Source organism: Rhineura floridana, chromosome 1 (genome assembly GCF_030035675.1).
Source record: "Rhineura floridana isolate rRhiFlo1 chromosome 1, rRhiFlo1.hap2, whole genome shotgun sequence".
Taxonomy (NCBI): domain Eukaryota; kingdom Metazoa; phylum Chordata; class Lepidosauria; order Squamata; family Rhineuridae; genus Rhineura; species Rhineura floridana.
In genome coordinates, this window is record NC_084480.1 from 158,124,969 (window position 1) to 158,151,653 (window position 26,685).

Below are 26,685 nucleotides of genomic sequence, written 5' to 3' on the forward strand. Positions count from 1 at the left end.
CCTTGGGCCAGTCACTGCCTCTCAGCCTCATGAAAACCCTATTCATAGGGTCACCATAAGTCGGAATCGACTTGAAGGCAGTACATTTACATTTATGTCAAACAAACAAAGAGAGGAAGTAGGCAAACGGAAAAAGAGAAGAGCTAGCTGGAGCAAGAGAACGAGAATTTGAAAGTCAACAGAATACTTGGACGGAAATTTTGGAAAGCCCACCAGTGATCTAAAGGTATATTGTCCCTAGTAGAACTGTCCTTACCATGTGCTAGCTGTACGCTCTTTAAATGCAGCATAGGAGTTGTCTGCTTTCTTGTACACCATCTGCTGGGTGTAACCTAGAAAGGGAGGAGCAACAGAACTATGAAATGCTCCTGCAACTGTTTAAAAGAATGCATCCAGACAGACAAAGTCAACTGCACAAAAAACTTTGCTCACCCCCCACCCTTTTTACTTGCACATTATTCACCTTGCTTTGAGTTCTTTTAGGGATGGAAAGTTCTATCCATTTCAGTACTGTCAGTTTTTAATTTTTCCAGTATGAAAAACAGTTCTCCACATTTCTGCAACAATCTGCAAATTTTTTTTTTTTTACTCCTAATTTTTCAGTGATTTAATCCGGACTTCTCCTACACATTTTGCAAGCAATTTCTCTTAATGTAATGCATTTTTGTATGTTACTTTCACAAATATATTCATTTTTATGCACACTTTCTCTTAATATATGCATTTTTGAAAACATTGGTTAGAGAACTGAGTCACAAAATTTGGGTGTGTGAATTTCAAAGGATGGCTGTGGTTCCTATTTTCTCCTCCATCCTTAGTTTTTTTCAGTTTTCCTTTCTGGTCTCTGAAGGCTGATGGCAGGTGTTTAACTGGTTGCTTTGCCCCATCAAGACCTTAACACAAAGGAGAACAATGCACCACCACTAGAAGGCTTAATTCCTACACTTTTTGAGAAATAGGCAGTTTCCAGCTTGGTATCTCAAAATTCTCCAGGTCATGAAAAGGCAGGTGAAAATTGCTTTCCATGTGAAAGAGTATGGAGGCAACTCAACCAGCCAGCATTTAAAAATGCCTCACAGGTCATCACCAGAACCACCCTGCAAGGGAAGTGGTACTCTTTGCTAGATAGTGAGAAAATGTGACTGTTCATGAATGGTCTGGCATCCTTGACCTGGGAAGATCCTGAAGTCAGCCAGACTATGGATCACTGACAGGCCTTTGCATTAGCTGCAGGAAAAACAGCTCAGAAGATGCCTCCTTTCCTTTCCTTTCCTTACCTTGCATGATCTGCTGGATTGCAGCAGTCCTGCGATCCACCCCAATCTTCTCCCATTGCCCTGTGATGTCCAGGTAGTGGGTTGCAATAACTGATGGTGTCATGGTAATCATATTCTGCTCTCCACAGCCAGAAGGTGTTACAATGAGATGTTTCAGATTGGTCCCATCAATCACGTTTTCAATAATTTGAGCCACAGGGTCTCCTGACCACAAAAAATATGATATGTGAACGCAAGCATGCAGAAAATAGTGGGAATGGGTGTGGGTTGCAGTCTTAGTCTTGCTGGATGCTGAGCATCAAAAGCTCTTTGCAGAATTGCCTCCTTCTCCCAGCTAATTTTGTTTTGTGCCACCCCTACCTCCTTTGCCTCAAGAGCTTTTGGGCCTAATTCCAGGAATATTGCCTTGAAAGCTGTAAATGGGAATGCTTTTGCCCACCCTCCATCCTCACTGAGATCACACTGAGAAAACCCTGTCTGCTGTATGTTTTATCAGTTGAGGAAATGCACAGAGGGGTTACCTCAGGCAGGAGTGCATTTCTAGTGGCCTGCTGCTGTAGGGGTTGAGCAGGGCGGGGTTTGGATTGTTCTGAGTTCTAGAAACCTAGAATTCTGCTCGTTAAAGTAACTGGCTCTTGCCTTGGACGGTAATTTTGGTCTCGGGTTCTGTGCCGGGAACAATATCAGTTATATTTTTGGCTGGAACTATCTGTTCCTGGACTCCATCTGAAAAAAAGGGAGGAAAAGGAGCAAGATTACAAGGACACAAAAACATGTTGCTTCCACATTAGAATACTTTAGCAATGCTTTTGCATTGCTTTTCCATGCTCAACTGTGAAAGTGGCATTAAACCAGAGATGCTACACAGGACCTTCTATACAAGGCTAGAGGGATATGCACACATTACATTCAGTGTACATACAATATGTGTACACTAGGGTGATGTCACAGGGGCGGGCCCGAGTGATGTCATTAAGCATGATACATTAAGCATCAATCACAGTTGCTTGGAGCATACAATTTAAAAAAATCTGATTGGAAATTAAGATAGAAATCTTAGCTAAAAGATGGAGCCTGGGTAAGGAACATTTAATCTAGCCTACTTACTTTCAGCAATAAGGGTTTAAGTGCCTTCAGGTCGGGCCAGTCACCAGAAGGCCACTGTAGGAAGAAAGGAGTCTAGTGTTGTGGAGATGTTAGATGGGAGCATTGGGGAATAAAGATGGATGCTCCTGAAGGCTACAATTCGAAACACACTTACTAAGGGACTAAGCCCCACAGAACTCAACAGGACTTACTTCTGAGTAGATACAGTTTGGATTATGCTTTTGGTAAAGCTTGACTAGGGATCCTCTGCAAAGCCATCCATATCCAAGCAGGGTTGGCAACCCCCTGCATAGAATGCCCTGCCCTTATCTTTTAACGTGGCTGCTACAAGCTTCTTTACAGATTTGACCCTTCACTTCAGAAAGAAGTCTGAGAAATGAGTAAGAGAAAGAAGATTATCTACCCTGTCTACCCTGTGGGCTGCTATAAACTCACTTTGACCGCCAACCCAATTCCAGTGAGAAAACACACATGATTTGGTCTACCTTCACAGGCAGCAGCTTGGGAACAACAACAATTGCAGCCACACTTTCAAATATGTGAATTCTCTTTTACCACTATTGGGCAAGAAACAAACTGCCATGCAACTAACAAGGCGCATCATCAATGGGTTTTAGGGGATTGAGCTGAGCACATGCAACCACTGCTGTTGCTTCTATATATGTAAGGGAGCGAGATTAAAGATAAATGAAATGCAAACAGAAAATGAAAAACTAAAGACAGTGATGCTTTCCTAAATGCAATACCATACCAACCACAACAAGATTCCTATGAGTAAGGCAGACAGCATCCCACAACCAGTCAGGATTCATAACCAAAAACTAAAACTAAAAATATTCTAGCAGCCAAGCAGTTAATGCAGAATGCTGTAGCATGATTGCTGACATGAGTGAGATCCTATCAGCACATAATACCTCTGCTCTGAAATCTGCATTGGTTGCTGATTTGCTACTAGGCCAAGTTCAAGCTGTGATTTCCATGTTATGGGTGCCACATAGTACTTGTTCTGCTCTTGTAAGAAATCAGTCCTGTAAAGTGGCAGTATTTTGGATACTCTGTTCATAGAGTTTTTGTGGTAAGAGGTATTCAGAGGTGATTTACCATTGCCTTCCTCTGACTTTGGACACATATCATACGTTGGACACATCATGAGAAGACATGATTCACTTGAAAAGACAATAATGCTGGGGAAAACAGAAGGAAGTAGAAAAAGAGGAAGACCAAACAAGAGATGGATTGATTCCATAAAGGAAGCCACAGACCTGAACTTACAAGAACTGAACAGGGTGGTTCATGACAGATGCTGTTGGAGGTCACTGATTCATAGGATCGCCTTAAGTTGAAATCGACTTGAAGGCACATAACAACAACAACGAAGTGGCAGCACCTACGCTTTGGAACTCCTTGCCTATTGACATTAGGCAGAAGCCTCTTTTCAGCACCTGCTAAAATCATTTTTGTTTAGGCAAGCCTATTCACGCATGTAGAAGCTATTGTGTTTTTAAATCTATTTTTAAACTCATTGTTGGTTTTATTTTGAATGTTTTTAAATACGTCTTTAACTGTTTTTGCCAATAATTTTATTGTTTTAATTCTTTCTGTAAACCACTTTGAGATTTTTTACAATAAAGCAGTATATAACTGTTGTAAATAAAATACATAAATAAATTTTGGAGTCACTGTGGCCCTTGAGTCTCTTCCCACTTTAAGAACAAAGGAATCTGCCTTATACTGACTCAGGCCATTTGGTACCACATAGCTCAGTACTGATGACATGGACTAGCATTGGCTCTCCAGGCTTCCAGGCAACCGAATTGAATTCTGGACCTTTCCATGCAAAGCATATGCCCTACCAATGAGCTACAACCGTTCCCCTGTTTAAAAAAGTATCTTTTAAAATTGTTCTTTTCAATTCACTCTTGAATGCACATCATGCCTAGGGCAGATCCACACCATTCATTTAAAGCACATTCAACACACATGAATCCCACCACAGAATCATGGGAACTGCATTTGTTAAGAGTGGTGAGAACTATAACTGTGAGGGGGAAATGACACTTCTCAGGATTCTTTAGGGGAAGTCATACACTTTAAATGCAAGTTGGATGTGCTTTAAATGTATTGTGTGGATCCACTTAATAAATTTTGCCTGCATGTAAATCGTTTTAATTAATTTTTCAAAATGGAAATGAGCTATATAGTGGGTGACCATGTGCTACTCACCATCTCTCAGCCTATCTGCCCCTCAGGATGAAAACAATGGCCATGACCACCCCAAGGAAGGAGGGCATACTTACAATGGAGAGGAAGTATTGTACAACCATAGGGTGAAATTGGATACTAATTGGAACACAATATGAAGAAATACTTATATAAGCATGACTATCAAATATGTTTATTATTTACACAACCTGTAAAGATATTTATAGTGCAATCCTATGTTTGTTTACTCAGAAGCAAGTCCCAGTGGCTTCAATGGGGCTTACTCAACCAGGGAAAACTGCAGCCTCAAGTGATAAGGAACTTGTTCTTTCAACAAGCCTTTTAAGTTGAGACCTTATCTCAGTCTGTGTCTGTGTTGGAATTGCTTTTTAATATGTTTTTAAACCTTTTCTTTTTAAAAATAAATGTTTTTAAAGCGTTAAAAATGTTTTTAAAGAAGTTTTGTTTTAATATATTTTAAAGTCTGTTTTTATGATTTTTAATGTGTTTTTAGTGCTTTTGTTTGCTGCCCTAGGCTCCTGTTGGAAGGAAGGGTGGGATATAAATCAAATAATAAATAAATAAAAATAAATAAATGCACTTCATTCAACCAACCCAAAATTCAGAATCATGCCACTTTAAGCTGTTTTGCAACTGTTTATACTTGTTTTATGGTTATTGGTTTTTAAAGGGATTTATTTCTTATTGTGAGCTGCCTTGGTTTCCAATAACCAACCCTACCTCACAGGGTTCTTGGCAAGACTTCATACACACACAAACACTTGCAAGTATAAAAATATAATAGTTTATTGTCAAACAAGTTGGTCATTGCAGAACATTTTTTAAAAAGTCAGTATTAGTTTCCTACATAATAAAAACTGTGATACCTAGGTAAACCCTGCCTAATTGCTTTAAAAGTAGGATTGGAGGGGGAGAGAAATATTTACAACACAAACACAATTCTTTACTATGTTTACTCAAAAGTCCCATTAACCATGTCTACTCAAAAGTAAGTCCTAATGAATTCAATGGGGTTTACTCCAGGTACATGCATTGCTTTACTTCCAGAAAAGCAAGTATTGGATAAAATACTTTCATATTGCAAAGGTTTTCAAAGCACTGCCCTCTCCAACAGCCCAGGGTCTGACTCTTGCACACAAGAGAAAAAAAACTTTAAGACATATTCTTGCTTACTGAAAGAAACTGAAAACCTCAAAACCACCATTTTCTGGCATTGCAATTAAGTCTAGACACTGCCTGGGTTAACAAAACACAACCCTGGCTTCACTCTTGGCTACAATCTTGAAAGGGCGAGGTTAGAGCTAGGAGCTGCTATAACAGATCTGTTAAAGAGATTTAACGGTCATGGGGGGGCTGACATTTTGGTGTATATCTCGGGAACCAGACCACCTAGAAACTTAATCATTTTTTTAAATTGAAGCTGAGAGTCCAGAGATTAAGATGAGTTAGCCAGAGAACTGGAAGGGACCCCCAAAAACCAGAGAATCCAGCCAAAAGCTGGACATCTGGTAACCCTAGTGTACACAGAAGCTCTGCCCAGGCATTATTGATCTAAAAAGGAACACAGGTACAGCAGAGCTGCATATTTAGCACTGACCCTATGGACGCACAAGTTATCCAGGCCTCTCAAGCAATGAAAATAAGCTTCTGCACTGGGGATCCTTTTGTATCTGTGGAGGCTTCCCATGTGTTCATGAACCCTCTCATCCTTCCTCTTAGCTAGATAACACCTGAAGAGGACTGTAAATTGTTGATCTGTTTGTGCATGTACAGATATTAATGCTCACTGGATTGTACATGTGACCCTACAGAGATTTTACCTGTTGAAGGGCATTCCAATGTAACCCTTACATTGCTACTACAGGATTCAAGCTTCTTGATTAATAAACAGTAGATACTGTACAAGGAATTTTGGGATTTGAAGTAAATGATATTTCATTTTCAATTTGGACAATTGCTCATAAAAGCAAGTTTACACAGAAATAAATTCAGCAGGGCCTGCATTGGAAAAGTTCTGCCTAAACTATTTTAAATATTAGTAGTCTAGTTTTAAAAGAACAGAAAACACAATATTGGCCTACCAAAAACACTACGAAACTTTTAAAATTGAATTAAAATGTTAATTAAAATAAAAATCCTTGGCAATGTGCAGCAATGTTGGGTGCGGGACTCAGTGACCCTATGCTGCCGTGGATCACAAAGCAAGGAACTTGCAAGTACCCCCACACACCTCTCCTGAGATACAGGCACCTCAGGGCTAAAATAAGCCTGCCAAGATGGTGTCAGGCACCCCAAGGGGTTAACACTCCCACCGCCATCATATGTGATGGCAGGCATATGCATACAGCATGTGGGGCATGTGTGTGATGTGACAGGTAGGTGGGGTGGGCAGGCATATTTAAGCCCCATGACGCTTGTATTGGGTGAGGGTGTTTGGCCATACCGGCTGCAAGTCTGGGACAGGCTGATGCCCAAGGGCCCAGTCATGCCTGCCACCAACCCTGGCAGAATCTAGAGGGTGAGGCCAGCCCCATACATTCCCATAGGTCCCTTCACATATTGAAAAGAGAATGCCTGATGAGGACTTCTGTGGCCGCTCATTGAATGAATGCAGAGTGGTTTGCACTGTCTGTTCAATGGATTAAGTGGCATTCTAGTACATGTGTACAAATCTGGCACATGCATAGACTCTTACAGTCATCTGACCATGCATTCATACACCATTAAGTGTAATGTGTGAACATTCATGGACCTGATCGTTCTATAATGTTCAGTTGTGTCATTCCATTCAGCAAAGAGCATGACTAATGTTAATTAAAAGCTTCCTTGTTTGCAGGTTCAGCCTGCAGTTTTATTGCTTTCCTGCTCAGTGCAGCTAGAGAATTAGTGATTAATTATCTCATTTAGTCAACATTTGTTCCCTGTGAATTGTTGTTGTTGGGGATATGAAATACCGATTTTCCCCATTATTTCCCTCCTCTTGAAATACTACTCCCACAACCATGCTAAGCAGGATAGCAATTAAAACAGGCTGAGCCTGCAAAACAGTTGTCCTGAAGATCCTCTGTAGTGCTTTGTCCTCAATGGACAGGCCAGTATTGCTTCTTGGTTTTAAACACACATACACTTTTTGGGGGGCACATATCAGATCTGAAACCTTTTAAGAAAAAACACAGAAACACAATGGTATGGAATGATGTGACACAACTCCCTTATGGGTTACTTTCATGTAGGGGTGTCATATAGTGACCAGAGGAATTGGTTTTCAGTGGAGCACAGTTCGGTAGCCTTAGAAATGTATGAAATCAGGTCAGACTACTTGTCCATCTAAGACCAGAGTTGCCTAATCTGGCTGGCAGCAGCTCTCTTATCCTGCAGAGGTCTTTTCCCATTACCTGCTACCTGATCCTTTTAACTAGAGACACCATGGACAGAACTTGGGACTTTATGCATGCAAAATATGGATTCTGCCACTGAGCTATGGCCCCTCTCCTTACATATGCATGCCTTCCTGTGTGCACACAACCATCTCCCCAAGATTAAAAAAAAAGGTCTCATCTGTTTATTTCCAGACGATGCTGTAAACATTAAAGCAAAGCGAGTCAAGCACTGGGCAATGGATAGAAGCATTCCAGGACTGAAGAAAGTGGGAAAAAGGGAAGCACTGAAGCAGAAACTGTTACTTACCAGTCCCTTGCTTAGTTGGATCCAGCTCAATGACAGTCACAAGCTTTCTCTGCAACCCTTCAGGCTAGCAAGAAGAAAGAACAGGAAATGTCCTGTATAAGAGTCTCACTGCAAATAAGACTTATCATGGCAGCAAAGAGCAAGTCAAAATGTCAACATGGCATTGCCAACAAATGCATCAGATCTAAGCTTCACACCATAAATTAAAGCACCCTCCACAAAGAATCCTGGAAACTGTCACTTATCCCTCACAGAACAACAGGTACCAGCATCCTTTACAAACTACTATTCTCAAGTTTCTCATGCTTTATTTACTTAATTCCGTTTCTATCCCATCCCTTCCCAAGGGCTTAGAGCATGTAAAAACAGTTTTAAGAACGCACACACACACTCTCAAAACAAAATGCCCAGTTAAATTGAAACTGCCCTATGCCTACTCTACATCTAGCTCCAATCAACCATCACAGGCCCACCAGATTATAACCAAACCCTAGAAGCCAAGCTGGAAGCAATGGAGGGTGGAATTTGCATTTCAAGTTTTCCTTTCTAATCAAGTTGACCAATACAGTAGGGCCCCGCTTTACGGCGTTCCGCTTTAAGGCGTTCCGCTAATGCAGTGCCTTTCATTTTAAATTTTAAAGGGTTTTTTTTCCCTTTTGTGAAGTTTTGCGCTGTTTTCGCGCGACGCGGCCCATTAAAGTCAATGGGGTTCCGCTTTACGCCGGGGGTCCGAAACAGAACCCACCGTATAAGCGGGGCCCTACTGTATTAGAAAAATCTGCCATACTTCCTTGGATAAAGAACATGCAAGTGTGCCTTCAAGTGGTCAAGTGACATATTGCAAGGTATGGGAAGCAGCTCATAAGTTAAGGCACAAGAGTTCCAATTAGTCTTGTACTCAATTTTCATGACATTTTTAAGGGTGCAAAACACTGACATTTTTAAGGGTGAAAAAAAAAATCTTCAAGCCCCCCCAGTCTTTCTGCAATTATTTTCACATTTGTTTAAAACCACTGTTCCTCAATCTATTGCTCTCTAAGAAGAGCCATACTGGATCAAACCAAACACCCACATAGTCCAGCATCCTGTTCTCTCTGTGGCCAACTAGATACCCCAGGTATTCTGCAAGCAGAATCTGAGCACAACTTGCCACTTGCAATTTCCAGCAAAGAAGCAAAGAAGCAAACTACCTCTGACACTGGAGGCAGTACATAGTCATAATGGCTTAGTGTGAATTTGTGTGATCCTCTTAAAGCCATCCAAGTTGAAGGTCCCTTAGCACAATTTTTTTTACTTGAAAGGACATTGCCCACACTCTTTTTTCTAATCTAATTCTTGTGAGCTGATTCAGTTACTAATGCACAATAAAAGAAAACAATGTTGCTGCATGCTAATGCACCTAAACATCTGGCTTTAAGAAACAATTGTGGTGATCAGGGCTTTCCTAAAGCTCTTGTTGCTGTAAATTGATGTTTATTTATGCCTGAGATTTCCCCCCCAGAAATCCATGGGCATTTCATGCCTTTTGTAAGTCCTCTCTCCTGAAATCACTGAAAATGGAGTCCTGAACATGTTCACAAACATCAGCCCCCCGCCCCCCGCACTGATCTTCCAGCACTGGTGGTACATCTTCTTCTCATGCATTAGCATGAGGACCATCCTCATCTCAAAAGCTAGCCAGCAGCTTACCCACTTCCCTGCACTACAAAGATGTTCCACACAAGTGTCTTTTGGAAGGGAGCTTGGTGCAGGAAGTAGAAGGGGGCAGACCCAGTGACAGCCTCAGTGTGCAATATTAAGTGTAATCAATGTAGTTCTGCCTCCTCAGGATCAGAACTCTGCACCAAGGTATTGTTACAATGGAAAGGCTCTTGGAGTCCAGCCCAAGTTGGATAGTGTATTATTCTATTTTAGCCAAAGTGGTGTAGGCAAGGGAATGCATTGCCACAGTTAAACTAGTGCCTCCAGACTGGGCGGCCGTTCTATAGTGACCGTTGGGGTGGAGGAGGAGTGAATGAGTGCACTCATTCAAAAGACTATGGTAAAGGTCTGGCTGTAGGTAGACTCTCTTTCTCCAAGGGTCACTGGAGGATATGACACTTTACGTACCACAACCTTCAGCTTCTTCTTCACACCATCAGACACAAACTGTCCCCAGACAGCTGCTTTGACCTCAATGTCATGTAATCCCAGCTCTAGTGGAACAATCACAAGTGGCACCGCCCTGGAGGATAGGCCTTTAACAACGAGCACCTGTCGGTATCTTTCCTTGGCGGTGGAGGCACTGCAGAAGGCTGGGTTGTGTATCAGCTCCACGCGCACCTGTGAAGAAAAAAAAGGTGATCCCTAACTAGGGATGAGCCTTTCCTTCGATCAGCTCTGTACCTCCTTTGCTTTCCTCTTGATAAACTATATGTTTTTTCATTCTACTTTTCCCCCAGTTGCTATAGTTGCACTGCGGATGTAGCTTCATAACTGGCAGTACAAAAATACTTGTCACCAAATTGAATACTGGATCAGCAGCAAGTGAGTCAGTCCTCCTCCATCTTGCCCTGCTCACGTGCCAGGAATGCTGCTCCCCCCCGCAGAACATACATGTGATTATGCAGAAATGTTCATCCTTCATGTTACTTTTTATTTTAAAAAAACTTCTTTGGGGATTTGCAGGAGGTGTGAGGGTGTAGGCACTATTAACATCATCATTGGAGAGGGAAGAACTGGATTTTCTACATTTCATACTGAAACCTTTCTCTCCAGGACTCACGCCAGGACTGAAAAAATTATGTGTACTCGATCATACTCAACTCCTATGGAGAGAGTTGGGTCTTGCTGTTGGGGGAAAAAATACATCCAAATTCTGGGAGCTGGGAGCCGGCGGCCTAAGGGGAGAGTGCTCTCATACTGAGAACCAAATTACATCAGACCAATGGGCCAAATATTTTTCATTGCCCTATAAAAATCCCTCGCCCCTCACACAGGCCATCCCTCTAGACCTTATTGGAACCCTACAACTCTGCCCTGTGTGGAGCCTGGTCTCAAAAGAGGAGGTAGCCTCTCTGATTCAATCGCTTCTGCATAATAAGGCACCAGGCGAAGATATGCTCCCCTCAGATATGCTCCCCTCAGAGCTTTTCAAGTCCAACTCTGAATGGTGGGCTCCTGTCTTAGCCAAAGTGTTTTCTCATATAAATGCTTCTGGCCAAGTTCCGAAGGGTTGGGGAACAAGCATAGTTATTCCGCTTTACAAGAGTGGAGCCAAGTCTGATCCAAAAAACTTCAGACCCATTTCATTGCTGGACATTGTATCCAAACTATACTCGAAATATCTGCTAGCGAAATTGGATAGATGGGCCAGTGAGAATGGCATAATTGTTAAGGAGCAGGCTGGATTCGTTAAAGGCAAATCCACAATAGATCAATGCTTCGTACTGCTGCATTTAATCCAGAAATATGCATTCTACAAAGGGAAAGAACTTTTTATCACATTTGTAGACTTCACATTGGCTTTTGACATGGTAGATAGAGATCAACTTTGGCAGAAACTTGGAGATACCAATATCGATAAGCGTTTACTCCTTCTCCTCCAAATTTTACACTCCAACACATCACTCAGGGTGAGATTAGGGGCCAATGGCCTTCTCTCCGAGCTGATCACCACCCACGGTGGGGTCCGCCAGGGTTGCGTTCTCGCGCCCTTCCTCTTCAATTATTACATAAACAATATAGTAAGGGAACTTTCGGGCCTTAAATATTTTCCTCCATCAATTCAATCAGATAAACTCACAGTTCTACTCTATGCAGATGACCTGGCCATTATTTCTACAACACAGGTAGGAATGAGGAGACTCCTAACAGCCTAGGTTCATACTGTGCAAAGGAAGGCCTTCGTATCAATTTCAACAAGACCAAAGTGGTAGTGTTTGGGAAGAAACGCACCAAACATATTTGGAGACTGAATGGCAGAACCATTCTCCAGCAACAAAATTACCGATACCTGGGCCTTAACTTTGCCTCAAATTTATCATGGAAATCCCACTTGGAATCGGTTAAATTGAAAACCCTACATTCAGTTTATCAGCTTAACCGTTTCTTCACTTGCAAAGGCGGATACCTTGTTCCCCCTGCTCTGGAAATTTTCCAAAGGAAACTAGTACCTCAACTCCTCTACGGAGCGGAAATTTGGGGCTACTGTAACACCTTAGCCCTTGAGAAAGTTCAGACTGCCTTTCTCAGGTTTATTCTGGCCACCCTGCGTGGTACTCCAGCCACTCTGTTAAGACTCGAGATGGGCTCTCAGCCACTAGAATCACTGGTACATGCTGCCATGGGCTCTTATTGGCTGCGGTTGTCCGGAATGGATGATTCCTCTCTTCCCAAGAAGTGTCTCTTGGAACAGATGCAATCACCACATCAGTTCCCTTGGCTCCACCAAACCAAACATAAACTGGCTGCATATGGGATCTCTCTCTCCATTCTACCCAAGTCTGTCTCTGCAAAAGCCATTAAACTATTTAAAGGTAGGATCTATTTCTACGCGCAAAGATGGTCCTTGTACTCAGCCTCTCAATCAACCTTTTCAATATGGTATCCCTGGTATAAAACCACCTTTATCATGGAACCATATCTCTCATTCTTAACAATACCTTCCTTGAGGAGATCATTCACGGCCCTTCGACTACAAACAATGGCCACTTCCTTTCTCGAAGGACGCTACACCAATACCCCCTATCACGCACGAGTTTGTATATGTCAGATGGGGGAGGTCGAAGACCTGGCCATTACCTCTTGAGATGTCCCCTTTATGAGGACTTGATATCGAAAACTATATCACCTATAATTTCCCCCATGGTGGATAGGGCCATTCCAGAACAGATTGCCATCCTCTTGGCTGGCACGGATATTTATACAGCATCCAGGGTCGCCAACTTTGCATCAGCAGCAGACAAGATACGGGCCAAATGTGCTAAACTGCACAAACCAGCATGTTTAATCTGTCCCTACCTGTAGTCCCCTGGACAAAAATGCAACCTTCCAGTTCACTCCTCATACTCTCCATTATGACCCTTTCGTAACGGTGGTCAATAATACTTCCTTGAAGTGTCCAACAGTTTTAAAAATGTTAGTTAGTTTTAAAGGACAAGACTACGTGGCACATCCGGATGCCACGTTACTAAACAGTTGGCAGGGATTTGTCATAGGGCTAGGTTCACCCCATGCACTGGAGTAACGGGTATTGTGAATTCTAAGTATAATTTTTGCGATTTTGTTATATGTGCCTCACTTGCGAATTACCCATGCTCATGTTTTTTTATTCCCGGATTGTGATGGCCTACGGCTGTAAACAATAAAGTATTTTACCTTACCCTTGATAAGGACAGGGAAGGTATTTTCAAACAGTCCCTGCTACTCTCATCTTCAGCCATAGATAACAATAGGCAGCTTACCAGAAATCTTGCTTTTGCCATGAACTCACTAGATTGTCCTTAAGCAAGCCCCCCGCCCCAGCCTCAGCATGCTAACTCCAAGACTGTAGGGTTGTTAAAAAGCTTACAAGATAACCTATGTGAACCACTTAGTTTAAACATAAAAGCTCTGAAAAGTAGGCCAATACGTTTATCCATATATGCATGTTTTTATTATCAATTAATAATTGAGGACAGAAAGCCCTCAAGGTGCCTTATAGTATATTAACCCTCCCATCACTGTAAACTACTAAACCTTCCAAAACTACCAAACCCAACAATAAAATATTGTTGCACGCCTCCTCACCAATCTCCAAGAGGTGAGATTTCCAAGGGTCCCTGCGCTCGCCCAGGGTTTGGTTTCCTTGGGAAGAAGGTCAGCGGAGACTGCGGTGTCTTTATGAAATATGGTTTATTTATTTACACACATTCCAACCTAAGTTTAGGATGGAGGGGGTTCAAGGCATCAGCAGTCCAATATCCAGCTTTTCCATCAGTGTTACAGGAGGCACCCTAAAACCATGGTGCAGAGAGCCAGTTTCTCTGCTTCCCTCCAGTTCCCAGCCTTTCCTAGATACACTAAAACATAAGCCTCTCCTTGGCCCCGGGGTGGTGGTGGTGGAACTCTCTCCTGAAGAGTTTCAGTAACAAAAGGATCTCCCTGGCCCATTCACCAGTTGTTGGGCACCTGATAGAGAGTTCACCATCCTGGCCACTCTATTAGATTAAGAAAAGACACTCATCTGGCCAGCAGTGCAAGTTTCTCACCCCCAAGCGCAAGTCTCCAAATCAGAGGCTGGAAGGGGACTCATAGAAATTATCCATCTCAACCCCAAACCCATAACAATATATTAATTTTATCTTGTTTAATCTTCCCCTTTTTAGTGTATTTTATTATTCTGTATATAAGGATAATCCCCTCTTATGAGTGTTATGTCTCTTTTTATGCTGGTCATTGAATGTAACAATAAAGATTTGATTTGTTGAAATATATTAATGAACCTCACCCCTGACATCAGCAGACACAGAGATCTCCAATAAAACTTTCTGTATGATCTTAACAGAACTCATCAAATGCTTGGTAGAATAAAATAAAAAATTACCGATCCTATAAGGACCATTACAGTCTTGGATCTGCCATGGGGATGGAGTTCCTTAATTAAGTCTGCTGTCACTGAAAAGGTTCTGCGCCATGTGCCAAATAACTTGGCTCCTGGAACAAGATCTCACCTGATGTCATGAAGAGGCTCATGTTTCCATATTGCATATGGACTGAAGCTGGGGAAATAATGGCTTCTTGCATAAGGCCACCTTTCCGGGTTTACAGCTGAGGTTAAATTTGGGCTCCCCAGGATGTCCTTTTATTGTGCATTCTTGATGATTTATGCTCACAATGCATCCTTTTTTGCTGACCCCCTCCATAATGTTTTTTTATTGTGGGCGTATTCTGAAACATGGTCTGGTTTAGTCGTTGTTCTGTGATGCTTTCGCAATGCTACCACATCATTGCCATCTGGAGGGGGTTATAGCACAACAAAAGTGGGACAAAAATAAACCAGAACATTCGTGGTATAAAAAGTCACAGGATTTCAGCAGGATATTGCAGATAATGCCCTGATTAGAATTGAAAGCAGTGTAACTTCTCCAAAATGTCTGCAGGTGTAAACAGTATTGAAGGTGGGATTACATATGACCACCACGATAGTGACATGAACACAAACCATCATGAATGTACAATAAAAAGGACGTCTGAATGGGCCCTACCACAAATATCACAAGCAATATGAACTTCTTTATTTTGAGTATTTATAGCCCATTTTTCATTTTCTGATGTACACCGCCCAGAGAGCCTTTTAGGCTTAGGGCGGTATATAAATTAAATTAAATAAATTAAATAAAAATTTAAAAATAATCCCAGAGCAGGTTCTAGTATAAAAATACACAACAAAACAAATTGGATATGAACAATGAAGCATAAAATCATAATAATCAAAGACCCCTGTTCAAAGCTCACCACTTACCCTGATATCTCGCTCCCTGTAGTTGTAGAGGATAGCTCGAATCTCTACCTGTTCATTCCTCACTACTGAGTAAGGTAGCCGTAGATCGATGAAGAAGTCCTTCCTGACTGTTATCTCATAAGGGTCAGCTACACAGATCCCTGCAAGGAAGGTCAATGGGAAAGAAAGCAGGTGAGAATCAAACGCACTTGACAGGTGTTTCTCAAGGTAGACTGTGTAGGCTGATGTTATCTCTCCAGCCCTCCTCTGCTGCTTGCTGCTCTTCACCTTTTGTGTTTGAAATGCTCACAGCCAGCACCTCCCAGGTAGTGATGGAATCCTTCAGGAAAACAGACACCGTCTTGGACGAGATCCTAGGAGCAAAGAGAAAATTGCCATGTAATGACTGAGTGCAGCCATTATAGGAGGAATTCTAAGATGGGAACTAGGCCACAAGAAGCTGCCTTATACCATTAGTCCAGCTAGCTCAGTGTCGTCCACACTGACTGGAAGTGGTCAGGGAAAAGCACAACACAGGTCAGGCTATGTCCGAGGCATTACAGGGATCTATATATATGTGGTTGCTGCTTCCAGCAGCAGGTGCGCATGTAACATAACATCCAGTTCCAGTCTAAATCAACCTGTTTCAAAAACATTGTGTTGTTCAGTCTATTTCCTCTAAGAGTTCAGCCACCTTCGTTCCATCACAGCAAGCCTTGTAAGCAAAAGGGCAGGGTTTTTTTTAAGCAGCACCTAGAAGCTAGGGATGGGCTTCCCTGCCTTTCTCATTTTCCCACTCTTGCTCAGATCTACACATGGCCATATCAGTCTGTGAATCTTTTTTCTAAAAGTCACCATGGAAATCCATCAACATTTTAGGGCAAGTGACTCCTAATAAACATTTTGGCAATATAATATAACCCATTTTTGTATGTTATTTCTCCAAATATATGCATCGTATGTACATTTTACCAAGTATCTTGTACACATTGCATGGAGAACTGTGGTGCAAAATTCAGAGAAGAGTGAATTTCAAAGGATGACAGTTCACATATTGTTTCAGGAAGTGTGACATATAAATTTGCCTTTAAATTAAAACCAAATTTCTCCCCCATTCCTAACAGAACCCCACCCTTTCCAAACCCTGGTGCCCAGCCTAGTAGGCAGGAGTCCAGAGGCTTTATTTCTTTGCCATTCCTCTGCCCTTTTGTGTAGTCATAGAACTAGGACTAATTTTACTACTTTTGTGGAGTAATTGTAACGTTTCCAGCATTACTTTTGGGCATTACTTGGGGGGGAAGCAGGGGAAGTCTTCTGCTCCTCTGATTTGTGGATGAAAATCATGTGCCTCAAACTGGGCTTCTGTGCAGCGTCACTCTTCCCTCATGCTCTGTGGGTGGGTAGGAGGTGATGAGGGAGGAGGTAGAGAGTGAGACAGGGTGGAATGGAGAAAACAATTGTTTTAAAAAATGGATGGTGGTGGTGAAGAATGGAGTGGAGGGAAAAAGGAGCCGGAGGTCAAGAATAGGGATATATGAAGTATATTCTGAATTTATCAGAAGCAGAACTGGCTGAAATATATAATTATTTCATATATATATAATTCATATAATTAGTTTCTAAGCTGACAAGGCAGTGGATTTTAACGCTGCTGTCTATCAAAGGTTTAGGTTTGGACCTGAATTCTTTAGAAATAAATTCAGTCCCATAACCAGGCCTGAACCCAGATTGGAATGGGTCAAAGTAATCTGTTTCATCCATGAGCAATTGCTGCCACAAACCTCTCAATCACCTTCCCTTAAAAGGGGGTATTTGTGACCAGGCAATAACTGTCACAAAGCAATGGGTCCAGGATAGTTTTTTTCAAGAGCAGTTGGTTCACTGCCTCTTTCAGGGCAGCTGGGACCACTCCCTCCCATAAAGATGCATTGACTGCACCCTGGATCCACTCAGTCATAATAAGCCAAGAAGAGCAAGAGTCGAGAGGACACATCATAAGCACCTTGTCCAAGTCATCAGGCCGCATCAACTGAAACTGATTCCAAGAAGTTGCAGCAGACGTTGCACTGAACACCTCACTGGGGACTGCAATATATGTGGATGGACTATCAAAATTGCTGTAAAGGTGAGCAACTTTACCTTCAAAGTGCCTTGCAAACAATTCACAGTGGGCTTCCGAAGGGTCTAAAACTCCATTTCCTGAAGTTGATGTTTACAGATCCCTGACAATATGGAAAAGCTCCACTGGACAGCTACTTGAGCATGTGATGGAGGCAGGTAAGTGGTTCTATTTTGCCGCCCTCACCGCCACACAGTAGGCATGGTTATGATGTTTTACTCATGCTCAATCAGCCTAAGAACACATCTTTTTTCACTTGTGCTCTAGCCATTGTCCAGCCTGTTTCATTTACCTTAGTTCGCTGGTGTACCAAGATGCAAAGCGGGCTCTATAATGCTGGAGACAGCACCCAGGGGCAACCATGTTAAGAACCCAACATGTCTCATTCCACACATGACAAGGGCTTCAACAGGGCCACCTGCTCTATCTACTGGAAACTCCTCCAGGGCATTCAGGAATCCAGTGGATTCCATTAGTCTCTGAGGGTGAAGCATCTTAATCTGCCCACCATCCCTGCAGGGGAGGATTTGAGCTGTAAGTCTAAACTTCACCATGAAGTGGTCTGACCATGACAATGGGGTGACAACCAGCCCCCCTATCTTCAGACCACCCCTTCCTCCATCTGGAGCAAAAACTAAGTCGAGGGTGTGCTCTGCCCAATGCTTTGGACCAGTTACAACTTGAGACAGCCCCATAGTCACTAGCACACACTAACCCTATCTAAAAGAAAAAGGAAGGAAACCCTGAGAAAAACAATAAGTGGTTTCTAAAGAAGGAATCAGCAACGGATGAATAGGTCACCTTTCTGTCTATCGCCTCCCACTGGTTCAGGTTACTTGTTACAAGTATTGTTGCTTTACTCTCAAAACAAAGGTCCCCCTCCTTTCATGGGGGATGAAGAATACGTGTTGGGCTCCACTCTGGAGCTTTCCTTTTCCTTTTTTCTAGGACAAGGAAGCCTGGACCAAGACTCTCACTAGAGACAAGACTGATTTCTCATTTGAATTCTGTGGGATAGACAAGTTTGCTTCAAAAGCAGTGTAATTAATGTTTGCTTTACCTTTGCTCTTTCACTTTGACAAACTGTAGACTGAATCTATCTGATGGACTTACAGCAGCCTTATTGCAGCTTAATCCTCATAGCTTTCTCTAAAGAATCCTGGGAATTGTATTCGCTGTTCAAGATCTTTAGCCCCTAGGAAGCATGAACTATTGAAAAGTTATATAGCACAATCCAGAAGCAAGTCCCCCTGAGTTAAATTGGATTTACTTCCAGGAAGTGAGAATAGGATTGCGGTCTAAGTCTGTGGAGCAGACACTAAGTTCTAAAGGAGAATATAGGTCTAAAAGCTTTATACCCTTGATCGTTCGGAGCTGCAGTCAGCTGTTCTGTTTGCCATAACCAGCTCTCTGGAAACTCAGTCCTGGAGACGATCTCTTCATCTGATAAGAACTCATCCTCAAAGTCACCTGGAAAGACAGGGGACACAGAGTTAGCTGAGATGACCGGTGATGTTTCTTCAATTGTTGGCAAAAACTGACCCAAAGCTTGACTTTTGGAACTGTCTTCATTAAGAAGAGAATAAAAATACAGACTGGGGAAAAATATATGCCACCATTTCACCATACTTGGCAGGCTGGTGCTTATAGCCTTGGTGGTGTTCATGTTGTCAAATGTTACAGGCCTGGAAAGGAAGGGAAGCTGCCCACCACTGACATCTGGGCTGGCTTCATCTACCCCTTTCCATTGTCTACCTGACACTGCTTGAAGCACTGCTGTTCCTTTCATTAACCACAATGGGGGGCAGTCATCTTCCTCTGCCCCTGAAGTATGTCCCTGAGAACAACATAACATCATATTTCCCCAGAGCATTCTGTTCCAGGAACACAACATAAGTGGCTGGGAGCAGCCAAGCCACTTCCTAAAGTGGCAGCAAGGCTTTTAAAAAATGTTAATGAAGAAAATGCTTGGCCACCTTACCTTTAAGGTGAAACACACACACACAGCAATTAATATAGTTTTCAGTAGGTGCTTTCATTCCCCCACCCAAAAATCAAGCAATATTTCTGCCCAGCACTAAAATGAATGAAGAACTTAATTGTTTTCAGCCAAATAAACACACAATATCCAGAAAAAGATATATCTCTCCCCAACCCCCCAACTCTCCCATGACACTACACACCAATGGTCTACATATGGAGGAGCAGAACTATAGTAGATTCCTGAGGTAGTAGTAGGGTTGCCAAGTTCATGGCCTGAGACTGATCCTGTATCTTTAGAAGAGAAAGTCAGCCAAGTGCAGGTGTTCTTGCAACGCTGTAATGAGAAAAAAACACAAGATGGAATCCTCCCTTCCCCCTGCACACCTTTGAAAGATACAGAAGATTTCTTGGTTGACAGGCCCGGCCTCCAAGAGGTCTTCTGTATCTTTAAATGTTGTGCAGGGGGAAGGGAGAATTCCACCTTGTGGTTTTTCTCATTACAGTGTTGCAAGAACACCTGCACTTGGCTGACTTTCTCTTCTAAAGATACAGGATCAGTCTCAGGCCGTGAACCTGGCAAACCTGGGTAGTAGAATGGACTATATCACATCAGAATGTAGGTAGTATCTGCATGTTTTAATACTCCAGCTATGTGTTTTTTTTAAAGATCCTTGGATGTAGAATACTAGCTGAACAAGGGGTGGGTTGCTTGGCCTAGAGTCTTTCTGCCTGATGCGCTTATTTGTACTTCCAGGGTAATGGGGAAATATTCAAAAATGGGATCACCGCCCAAGACCTTTAAGGCCTTATGGCCTTAAAATGGTACAGTCTATTCTACCACCTCAGGAGATCTACCAAGTCAGTTTGTACACATAGACCATATGAAGACCATATTAAATTCTAACCCCTCCTCTCTCTCCTCTGCCCAGAACTCCACCTCCGTGAATTACATACATTGTGCCAATGTCAAGCCCCTCAACTTCTCTATGAGGCCTTTGACTTTATAGTGCTGATCAGGTGCAACTGCATTTGTAGCTATTAACCCCTTCTCCTTTTCATCCCCTCACATTCTCTTCCCTTCTGTCAAACCTGAGAGTCTCCTCACAACGACCAATCTCCCTGCTTATGTAAAGTGCCACATACAGCCATGGGCCCACATAAACAATAAATTGCAAAGGAATTTGCAGCCCTTCCTTAGGTGTTCCAAGAGACATACTACCCAATTATCCCCAATATTGTACCTCTAAATTATCTTTTTAAAACAACAAGAACTCTACTTGCTTCTTGCCAGTATCAGTTGCTCATCCCTTGCACTCTCAATCCGTATGTCTCTGATGAAGCGGCAACATTCAAGGAAGGCATTCTGGCACTCATTCTGACCCACAATGTATTGTGCCCGCTTTTCACAGCTGTAGCCCATGGGGTTCTCATGCATGCCATCTTCACAGCACTTTCTTAGATTCCGATCCTGATATTGGGCCGCTGAAACATGCAAACATCATGAAATATCAAATAATGTCTCTTCCTCACACCAGTGTTGTTCTACAACTCATAACAGGAGACAGAAGAAAGTTGATATACAGATAAATGCTATGAATGAACTACTCCATTACAGACCAGCTTCCAGCAACATATGAACATGTTTTGACTTTTTGCTAGTTTTGCCTTTTTATAAGATTGTTTTATTGTGAACTACATCATGGGCTTTGGCTGACCTGTAATATCTTGAAGAAATAACATTAAATAAATTCAGAGCTTGGAAGTAACTCGTTAGAATTAACGAGTTACTTGTAATTCACTACTTTTTTGAGTAACGAATGGGTAACTTCGTTACATTTTGCTGGTAATAGAACGAGGAGTAACTTCATTACTTTTGAGCTGTAACTTTAACGTTTCCAGCCAGCACCTTGTAGGTGTTTTTTTTAAAGTAACTGAAATGTAATTGTAGTGATTACTTTGGAGGAAAAGTAAAGTAATCAGTTACTTTCAGAGCAATTGCAATTGTAACGGTAATTACTACTTTTTGGGGCTATGTAACTGTAACTGTAATTTATTACTTTTTAAAAGTAATCTTCCAAGCTCTGAATAAATTCCTAGTCCCTAACAGAAGCACTCCTATTTCCCCATCCAGGATACTGCAAGTGTTTAGGGACTCAAGCAGGCTAACTCCCTTCTCTCCCTTCTTTTCTACCACCCTGTTTTTTTTTTCAATAAACACCCACATCTTTCTGTGGCTCAGCAGCTCCCAATATTCAATGGATCCTAGACATCACTGAGTGTGTATCCTTGTTAGGCTATTTTTGAGGAGTAAAGGTTACAACTTGCATTTTATTTTCATGTACAAACTAATATACATCTACATACCTAGGGAGTCCCCTGAATATGCAGAAACTACTACTATTTGGGGGAGGCTTTCCAGTTTGCTTTCAAAACAATAGGCAGTAGACCATGCAGATTTTGTATCAGAGAGAATGACACTGCTGAGTCAGGCCACATGTGCAGTATTATCATCTCTGACTCTCAGCTCCTCTCCAGGACTTTCCCACCTTGCTATTTGAGATCTTTGTAAACTGGGGGTACTGGGGATTGAACCTGATGTTTTCTGCATCCTGAGCATGTGCTTCACCACTAACCCATTTTAGTCTGTTCCTTGAAAGAGCAGGAATTTTTAGCCACCTCAAATGGACAGAAAAATACCTCTACAGAGGGAGCCATGCAAGAGCATCAATTTCCAGTATTTGCACTCAACAGCAAAGCTGAGTGGGCACAATTTGACAACATTATTACTGCCTCAAATTATTTTGATCTCTTGGGGCCAATGGAGCCTTTGTCACTCAACACATACCTTTGCTTGCCTTAGATTCAATGAGCTGTATGGATCGGCGTCTGCGTGTTGCAGGCTGAGGGCACTTTGGGTCTGGGGGAGAAAACAAATGTGGTAATGAACTCCTGACAGTTACAATTTCTAAGCAAAAGGTGCTCACAGACGGTGCAATTTGGAGAAGTAGCAGTGGGTGGGGACGCATGCTTAATTCAGCACTTCTATGTGCTGATTGCAGTGCTGAAACTACTTTTTCTTAGAAATAGTAGTCTTTATTACAAGTATTTGCATATCATGTTGTGGGGGATACTGGGACAGTTGCTGTCCAAGAACCTTCATCCCAGCATCCTCTGCATGGGATCCTGAAGCATAATTTTCTGACAACGTGATGCCAGTGCTTGAGACAGAAAACAGTCTAGGCTCAGCTGTTTGGTGAAAGGCTTTTCTCACACTAGAACTCCTTTGCCATCTCACTGGCACAGCCACCCACTCCGAAAATACCTGATCTCTCTTGCGTAGAAAGCTTAGTGCTGGTCACCAAGGCGAGTCCAGCATCTTCAAACACACCCAGATTGTTCCTACCACTGCCGGCTGTGCATCCAATGTCACTCTTTTCCACTGAGTCCCATATCTGGCATGGAGCAGACCGAGAGTAATAGGGAAAAATCAATATATATACTCAGCACTTTACAAATTGTATAGGGAGGATGACATTTTTGGGGTTCCTATCCCAAGGAATTTTCTGTCTCACCTTAGTTTGGGTAAGTTTGTGCTTCTTGTTAAGCACGTAGACTCCTTTGTCCACAGCCACAAGTCCAACCCGAGCATTTGCATCTCCTTCCAGTTTTATTTTCATTTGAGTTCCTGGCTCATGAACTCGATTGTCTGCCTCAGTGGCTCCTTTCACAACCAGCTGTTTGAACAAAGACAACACAGAGGTTCAATTCTGTGTAGGAGCATGCCTTAATCTGTTCCAATATTCATTCACACATTCAACTGGTATTTTTCATTCCACAGCAGTTGGTTTCTTTTGCACAAATCTGAGCGCAATTTCATCATCCGCTGATGTTCCCTTTCACAGCTAAGAAATTACACAGGGTAGCCAGTGTGGTGTAGTGGTTAAGGTGTTGGACTACGATCTGGGAGACCAGGGTTCAAATCCCCACATAGCCATGAAGCTCACTGGGTGACCTTGAGCCAGTCACTGACTCTTAGCCTCATGAAAACTCTATTCATAGGGTCGCCATAAGTCGGAATCGACTTGAAGGCAGTACATTTACATTTAGCCCTATTAGTTGTTTGCAGCAAAGATGACTTTTTGTGACAAGTCTTGTGACCTTAAAAACAATGTTAATGAAGTGACTAATGGCCCACCGCATAGCCATCTATGGCTGAAGACCAAACCAGGTCCACTCAGAAGTAAATTCCATTGAATTCAGCGGGGCTTTCTCCTAGGAAAGTTGGGTTAGGATTGTATCCAGTCCTGCTACCTTGATTTCACAGTTCAGTATAAACTTGTCATCCTATCTTGTTCCCCTCACTCTGGCATCAGGGAGGGACTGTTTAATTATAAGGCAAGAAAATCTGGGGAAAGAAAAGGAATTTTAACTTTAATTTGCTTTGAAAGCATAGATTTAAGATGGTCAAAAATGGACAGTCAAATCCAGATTATTCTCCTCACTTTGACAAAGAGGCTACAAGCCATATCCAATGCTTCAGTTTTGCTGGTGCACTGGACTTCCATGCAATGGAGCTTCCTCTTTCCCTACTGTATCCTCCATCCCTCCCCCCCGACCCTCTAGAGTAGATTTGGATGTGTGTGCAGGGGAGGAAAGTAAGGGGTAATCCTGCTGGTGTAGCACTGGAAATAACCCTAAATGAAGAGCACAGATAACATCTACAGGTAACAAAAGAGACCATATCTTACCATGTGAAAAGAAGCATAATGATCCATTTTTTAAAATTCACAACAGTAAACAGATTAAGGCTACAATCCTCACCTCATTTACCTGGAAGTAAACCTCACACTGAATTCAATGGGATTAATTTCTGAGTAGACATGGTTCGGATTACAGTTTTAGTGCATGTAGGGAACAAACAACACTTCAGAAACAAGAAAATTAAATACACACCTGTACACATCAGTGAATATGTAAAAAACCTATTTTGCAAAGCAATTTATGTATTGATTGACATAATTTGTGCATGGAAAAAACGTATCTTGTAGAGAAGTAAGTAGCTTTCATAGCAAGGGTCTATGGGGTTGAATGGGCAGATGGAAAGGAAGTAACTGATAGTCATTTTACAACAGATTCCTCCAGCATCTCCACTTCTGCAGCAGGGAAAGTGCCTAGCTGAGCTAACAAGGATCATATTGATCAATCTACAACGCACAGCCTGGTAAACAGAGACAATGTGCTCCTCTACATGTTCCTAGTGTAACTCAGGTATTATACTTGAATCCTGAAGTTGAAGCTGAATCCTAATAAGGATACCCTGCAGGTAGGTAGTTCCCAGGTCCAGTAATTAGGCACTTTGAAGTGCCTAATTACTGGACCTGGGAACTACCTACCTGCAGCGTATCCTTCTCATTAGGATTAATCTTTGGGTTGATTTAAGGAACTGGTGCATAGTTTGGGGCTGCTCATTGAATCATCAATGTCACTGGAGTCCCACATGGCTGCAGTGGGTAGGAGCACCTATTTCCAGCTTTGGCTAGTGCACCAGCTAGTGCACCAGCTGTGGCCATTCCTGGGCATAGATGGCATGGCTACAATCGTCCAAATGCTGGTAATCCAAGCTGCGGGGGCTGCCTTTAAGGTTGAACTGGAAGTTGCAGCTTGTGCAAAATGGGTTAGGCTGCTAACTAGACCACCTACTGAGATCATGTAACACCATTGCTGAAAAAGGAGCATTGGCTGCCAGTTTGCTACTGGGGCAAGCTTAAGGTTTTGTTGTTGACATATATATGTGTGTGCGCGTGTGTGTCTGCGTGTCTGTGTTAAGGAGAATGTAAGCTGTAATGGGCATAACAACTGGCCATTGTGCACATTCACCAAGTCTCATAGAGAATGTGCTCATTAACCTTCTATGAGGAGGGAATTGTGCACATTTCCTGATCAGTGTACATAATATCCAACAGGCCTTAGGGAATGTGCATATATCATCTGAATTTTGTACATTCTCTGGCTATTAAGCACAATCCCCAGCAGGCTTTGGGGAATGTTTTGTTTTCTTGCCTGAGAATAACATGGTGTACACGTGCAACAAGTGCAAGCTGGTGGCACTGTTGGAAGAAAAAGTGAGGGGCCTGGAATGGTGGGTGGACATATTGACACATTTAAGAGAAGATGAAGAAAAGAGTAACAGGAGCAGAAGAGCTAGAAGACACCCTTCATCGGTGGAACTAAGGAACCACTTCCAGGCACTTGAGGATGAGACTGGAAGACAGCCATGCCCCATGACAAGAAGAAAAGGGTAGTAGTAGTAGTGGGAGACTTCCTACTGCGTGGGATTAAAACCCAAGTATTCTAAGAAGATCCATGGAATTGCCAGGTATGCTGCCTCCCTTGAAGATAGGTTAGAGATGTGATGGAAGGGTTGCCTTCACTCATAAAGCCCACTGACAGATATCCCTTTCTTATCATCCATATGGGAATGAATGATACTGCCAAGCTACTAATAAATCACTTCAGACCTTGAAGCTCTGCAAAGGAAACTCAAGGACTTTGGGGCCCAGATAGGTTTCTCATCCATCCTTCCAGTACTTAGAAGAGGAGTAGAAAGGGAAAATACTCATGTGAATGAATGGCTACGAAGGTGGTGCCGACATGAGAGATTTGGATTCTGGGACCATGGGCTATGCTTCCTGGAAGATGGACTGCTGGCAAGTGATGGGTTGCATCTTACAAGGACTGGGAAGAATCTGTTTGGCCACAGCATGAAGTTCATCAGGAGGCAAATTAGGGTTAGGGTTGCATTAAAATATGAATGTTTTCCTCATCCC

General features: G+C 42.4%; 1 protein-coding gene across 1 annotated transcript in view; it reads right to left on the reverse strand.

Moving 5' to 3' along the window:
• C3 (complement C3) overlaps positions 1-26,685 on the reverse strand; it is a 115,501-nt gene that overhangs the window by 55,369 nt on the left and 33,447 nt on the right. The window contains exons 14-25 of the mRNA XM_061639347.1: positions 23,431-23,592; positions 23,181-23,310; positions 22,704-22,775; positions 21,140-21,340; positions 19,234-19,345; positions 16,045-16,130; positions 15,778-15,917; positions 10,404-10,616; positions 8,295-8,358; positions 1,917-2,003; positions 1,278-1,481; positions 257-332 (exon numbers count right to left, since the gene is read on the reverse strand). Coding sequence (XP_061495331.1) covers positions 257-332; positions 1,278-1,481; positions 1,917-2,003; positions 8,295-8,358; positions 10,404-10,616; positions 15,778-15,917; positions 16,045-16,130; positions 19,234-19,345; positions 21,140-21,340; positions 22,704-22,775; positions 23,181-23,310; positions 23,431-23,592 — 1,547 coding nt within the window. The remainder of the gene's footprint in view (positions 1-256; positions 333-1,277; positions 1,482-1,916; positions 2,004-8,294; positions 8,359-10,403; positions 10,617-15,777; positions 15,918-16,044; positions 16,131-19,233; positions 19,346-21,139; positions 21,341-22,703; positions 22,776-23,180; positions 23,311-23,430; positions 23,593-26,685) is intronic.